This window comes from Ammodytes marinus (assembly GCF_949987685.1).
Source record: "Ammodytes marinus genome assembly, contig: scaffold_214, whole genome shotgun sequence".
NCBI classification, from domain to species: domain Eukaryota; kingdom Metazoa; phylum Chordata; class Actinopteri; order Uranoscopiformes; family Ammodytidae; genus Ammodytes; species Ammodytes marinus.
In genome coordinates, this window is record NW_027648475.1 from 15,001 (window position 1) to 20,541 (window position 5,541).

The following is a 5,541-nucleotide window of genomic DNA, read 5'->3' on the forward strand; positions in this document are numbered from 1 at the left end:
AGCGAGGGCCTGGTTTGGATTTCTTAGTTTCTTCTTCTTCTTCTTCTTCTTCTTCTTGGTCGGAGGAAGAGGGGGATGAACTAGAGAGAACGGAGGAGGACGAGGAGGAACGGCTTCTGTCTTTGGCCTCGGGAGACGCAGGAGGCTGGAGGGGGGGTGTGTGTGTGTGTGTGTGTGTGTGTGTGTGTGTGTGTGTGAGTGGGAGAAAGAGAGAGAGAGAAAGAGAGAGAGAGAGAGAGAGAGAGAGAAAACAACTTTATTTTCAGTCTCTTAACAATAAATTACCATTTTACACGGGAAAACTTTAGATTAGACAGCAATATGAATACATAAAATTATTTAAACACAGAGAGAGGGAGAGATAGAGAGAGAGGTAGAGAGGGGGAGAGGGAAAGAGAGAGGGAGAGGGGGGAGACAGAGAGGGAGAGAGAGAGAGAGAGGGGGGGGAGAGAGAAATCACACATCAAACATTCAATTCACACAATTACATAAAAGTCACCCACATAACAATGATCACCATTAAGACGAGCCTAAAATTGGCGTCTACGCAATTGTTCAGAGCATTTTTAAAACTGCCTATGTTACTGGCTGACATAGGCAGTGTGAGAGAGAGACAGACAGACAGACAGACAGACAGACAGACAGACAGACATATTTTACCTGTATCTTGCGCGGTCGTCCTCGCGGTCTCTTGCCTTTCTTCTGAAACAGAAGCTCTCGCTCTTGTTCTCTGAGAGGAAATATAACGACAAGATATAACATCAAAACATGAATATCTATTAGCTGGTTTTTCATTAGCAGATACTCATTTCATCACATATCCAAATCAAATCAGTTTTATTTGTATAGCCCAAAATCACAAATACATTTGTCTCAGTGGGCTTTACATTCCATACAATATGGTACAATATGACACCCTGCCCTTACACCCTTAGCTCGGCTGAGAAAAAACTCCCAGTAAAAAACCCTTTACCGGGATTTTAAAAAAAATTAAGAAATCTCAGGGAGAGTCGACAGAGTAAGGGATCCCTCTCCCAGGACGGACATGCTGCAATAGATGTCATAAGTAGAGAAAAATCACAAAGGAATTTGATCATTGACCAGGTGATTACATGGTAATACTAAGTAAAGTGCGAATAGTGTGGATGCAGGAAGACTTCAGATGCTGCCAGAGGATCCACACCGTCTCGTCTCCACCAGGGAAAACTAAGGTTTCCAGCGCCGGGATTACATCCCACGTCTCCAGGTGGGATATCTCCCACACATTTTCAGGCTGTTTCCATTAAAGGGTCAGTGTGTAACTTTGTGTGTGTCAGAGAAGTGAAACATTTTCTAAGGTTTATTCTCATAACTGAATAAACAAACTTTCCTCACAGGAAAATGTGATCCCTGGAACACTGTTTGAAGTTAGAAAGCTTCCTGAAAAGTTACTATTTCAAAGAAGTTTCAGTTATTCTAAAGGGTCACTACACAGTTTCAGAGGAGGGGGTTTGTTTACATTCACAGAGCCTGCAGTTAGTTTACTAAACATATTTACTCTACGTGTAATTCTTAGTATTGAATAATTCTATCATCATAAACCAAATTATTTTGAGGAACCTGGAACCAAACGTAAGACTAGAATATGTTTGTAAACCAAACTGCTGCTGTAAACAACAACAGTGAAACAGTAACTTATCAGGAAGCTTTCTAACTTCAAACAGTGTTCCAGGGATCTACATTTTCCTGTGAGGAAAGTTTGTTTATTCATTTATGAGAATAAACCTTAGAAAATGTTTCACTCCTCTGACACACACAAAGTTACATAGTGCACATTTAGGTAGAGTAGGCTACTTGAGCAAAAGTACTTAGTTAGACAGACAGACAGACAGACAGACAGACAGACAGACAGACAGACAGACAGACAGTCAGTCAGTCAGTCAGACAGTCAGTCAGACAGACACAGACAGACAGACAGACAGAAAAAACTACAACTTTTAAATCAATCTCACCTCTTATGAAACGCGGCCAAAAGTCTCGGGTCCAAAATATTTTCCTCTGGCTCCCAGCTGTTGTGTCTGAAAACATCGAAACGGAAAATACATCATTAAAGCCCTACTTCACCGGTGGAGATATGAAGCTGTACTGAACCCTGAGATCCTATGGAGTATAAATGTACAAACATTTTAGAAATCGGTTCATCCTAGCCCGAGAAAAGGCAGAAAGAGTGTTTTATGGTCTCACTGTCTAACCCTACATTTTACTGATGTGACATCACTTCAGTAAAAATGTAGGGTTAGGATTAACAGGACAGCTGGGCCAAGGGAAAGCTGAGGGAAGACTGAGGGAAGAAAAACCTCATTCATTGTATTATAATAGTGATTTTATAATGATAGAACGCCGGTTCCGTATGGGTGAAGTATTCCTTTAAATCAGTAGCCTAACATTAAACACCACAGACAGGTAGCGGATCATGAGGAGATATTCACTGATTTTAACAAAAAGTGATTTCGACAACGAGCGTTCTCCAGAATCACTGACTACACCTTTAAATGCAATTTCAATATTTTTAAATTTTATATTCTTAATTTATATGAATGCCCCTCTAAAGCACTTTGAATGGCCTTGTGTCAGAACTGCTCTATATACAGTTCCGGAAAACATTAAGAGACCAGTCTGGATTTTTCTTCAATCTTCATCTCTACATTACTTATTGAAAATGCTCTAAATGACACATTTTTGGGGGGGAATTTGGTAGAAATGTTGTCAGTAGTTTATATTATAAAACCAAAATGTTCATTCTACTCAAAACATATGCCTATAAATCGCAAAAACCAGAGACACTGAACATTTGGAGTGGTCACTTAATTATTTCCAGAGCTGTAGCCTATATAAAAAAAAATTAACGTTTGGGTCAACTATACCCTCTCAAACGTAATCAAATCTCGCGTGGGCAAGCATTATACGGTTATAATACTACTAATGCATTCTTTATTAGGCTATAATCACAGCTGATCTCGCTAGTAAACATACGGAACACTGTCTAATGCTCACAGGCTGTCCAAGGAGCCGTAGCTTGTTTTCATTTGTAGCGCTAACGTTTTTGCTTCGGTAAAAAAAAAATCACAGAAATTAAATTCGTAAAATACAAGCGTTAAACAATCTGAAATAATCAGTTTGTTTGGGTTAAAATGCTCTCTGTCTTTCCACCTCTGCATTGGCCACCAGAGAGCTAGGCATTGTCTGCCATTTTTTTCGCTGTATGTGTGTGTGTGTGTTTCAGTGTGTGTGAGTGTTTCAGTGTGTGTGTGTGTGTGTGTGTGTGTGTTTCAGTGTGTGTGTGTGTGTGTGTGTGTGTGTGTGTGTGTGTGTGTGTGTGTGTTTCAGTGTGTGTGTGTGTGTGTGTGTGTGTGTGTGTGTGTGTGTGTGTGTGTGTGTGTGTGTGTTTCAGTGTGTGTGTTACAGTGTGTGTGTCGCTAGCGGCTAAAGCTACTCACTTGGACGACCACCCTCGCCACTTCACCAGATATTCGGCTTTTCCCTGCGGGGATAAGAGCACACATTTAGCGGTCAGTGAGTCGGATCGTTCCCCGAAAATAGTGCATCGTTTTCGGCTAGGATTCTCTTACCTTTCGGGGTCTTTTGCTGAGGATACATTCTGCATCAAATACCTGGCCGACTGTGACCCCCTCCATTACTACACAGCAGCCCTGGAGAACGGAACGCGATTTCAGATTTGAGCCAACAGGGCCACCGTAGATCCCTCCTATATTATATTATACCGCAAATAAGACAGTTTAGCCTGAGTTATATTCCTTCCAGAGTTATAGACTAATATCTTTGGTAATTCATTATTTGGATAGATTCGAGATAGTTCTCAAATTTAGTAATAAAGCATCAATTATATGACGAGTTCTGAAAAATCGGATTTTTTTTGACTGGATTGAGTGTTGTAATATTATATTCTACAAATTTCCCCCCAATAAATCTAATAAATACAGAGGCTCTGCAAACTGGTATGTAAACAAAGGGGGGGGGGGGGGGGCGGGGGCATTGTATCTAGCCAGTGTACAGGCCAGTTTACAGAGCCTAGGCTGTGTATTAACCCTGGATTTTTATTCCAGTGCACCATGGACGTCGATTTGGCTAAACAAGTCAAGTACCCCTGACTGCAGCTCGCAGAACGGGGCGGAGTCAAACGTTGGAGCTCAACATGGGCGCGGTCAAACATTTGACCACGCCCATTTTTTTAAACAGAACTTTATTCACACATAGTTTGTTAACATTTTTTTTTTTAAATTTATTCACACAGTTTGTTGACAATTTTTTATTTACATAGATAATACAAATGATAATACAAATGAAACAGAAATAGATAGACAAATAGACAAATAGATAATACAAATGAAACAGAATTTAGTATAGATTATTTTAGATAAAGAAATACAAAAATAAATTAAACAGAACTTTTTTTACATGGATTTGATTCTTTTGAATTAACACAAATAAATTAAACAGAACTTCTTGATTCTTTTGAATTAACACAAATACATTAAACAGAACTTCTTTACATAGATAATACAAATGAAACAGAACTAAGTATAGATTAAAGATAATACAAATTAAACATAACTTATTATAGATTTTAGATAAAGAAATACAAAAATAAATTAAACAGAACTTCTTTTTACATGCCCTTTTATTTTTTTTATTTGGACCAATAAAGAAAGGTTGTCTCCACCCCAGAATGTCTGTCCTTCGTAATGCTGGCAAAGAAGAGGAACTTCTCTTAAGTAGAAATTGACAGAATAACAGCGAAAGTAGAAAAAAAGAGTTTCATTTAGCAGCATTAAAAGCGGAATCAAAGAACGACAGAAGGCAGCAGTTAGCAAGGAAATAACTGCTGCGGTCAACAGCGTTGGTGTTGACAACAAACGATCTCCAGCTGAGGATTTTGCATTTTAGGTTTACATCAGTACTATCGCTCAAATGCTATAAAACAGCATACAGTTATATGTCGCCATTTCTTTACATAGCCTAGATGAAGAAAAAGTGGTCTGACTAAAAAATCGCCACTAAAAGCGTGCTGCTGCGCTGAAATGCAACACCAACTGGAGGTGTGTGCATAATATAGGCTAAGTGGTAGAGGAGAAAAAGACGCACCAACTGTCCGATAATGGTCCCCATGAAATAAATACGTGTCTACAGAGATTTGAATGATTATAATGTATTGGCCCTTTTAGATAGCAGTCAAAAGGGTTTTAAAAACTAAAAATAACACATTTTGCGTTTTACTGTATGACAGCATGTGCCCACAGTTTGTTACCGGTCCCAAGTGGCCAGGACAGAGGTAGCAAAAGGATTTTGAGATCGGATTTGCCTGAAAAGCAGGTAGAAGAAAGCACAGGAATGAAGCAACGGAGCCCTGTTGTCATTTTCCGAAATCCGTCTCTTTAATTCACAATCATCACATATAAATATAAATATAAACTCTTCCCTGGCTAAAGTGCATGTTAAAATGTCAATAGGTTCCTTGTTAAAAATAAAACATCAAAAAGTGCA

General features: G+C 39.1%; 1 protein-coding gene across 1 annotated transcript in view; it reads right to left on the reverse strand.

Moving 5' to 3' along the window:
* The window catches only part of LOC307270481 (chromobox protein homolog 2-like), a gene marked incomplete at both ends in the record, with an annotated part of 8,981 nt that extends 5,307 nt beyond the window's left edge, over window positions 1-3,674 (reverse strand). Inside the window, 5 exons of the mRNA XM_080054364.1 lie at window positions 1-145; window positions 661-730; window positions 1,992-2,057; window positions 3,477-3,520; window positions 3,609-3,674. The exon at window positions 1-145 is cut by the window's left edge and continues 402 nt beyond it. Of these exons, the coding sequence (XP_079910490.1) occupies window positions 1-145; window positions 661-730; window positions 1,992-2,057; window positions 3,477-3,520; window positions 3,609-3,674 (391 nt within the window). The remainder of the gene's footprint in view (window positions 146-660; window positions 731-1,991; window positions 2,058-3,476; window positions 3,521-3,608) is intronic.
* Between the last annotated feature and the right edge of the window lie 1,867 nt (window positions 3,675-5,541).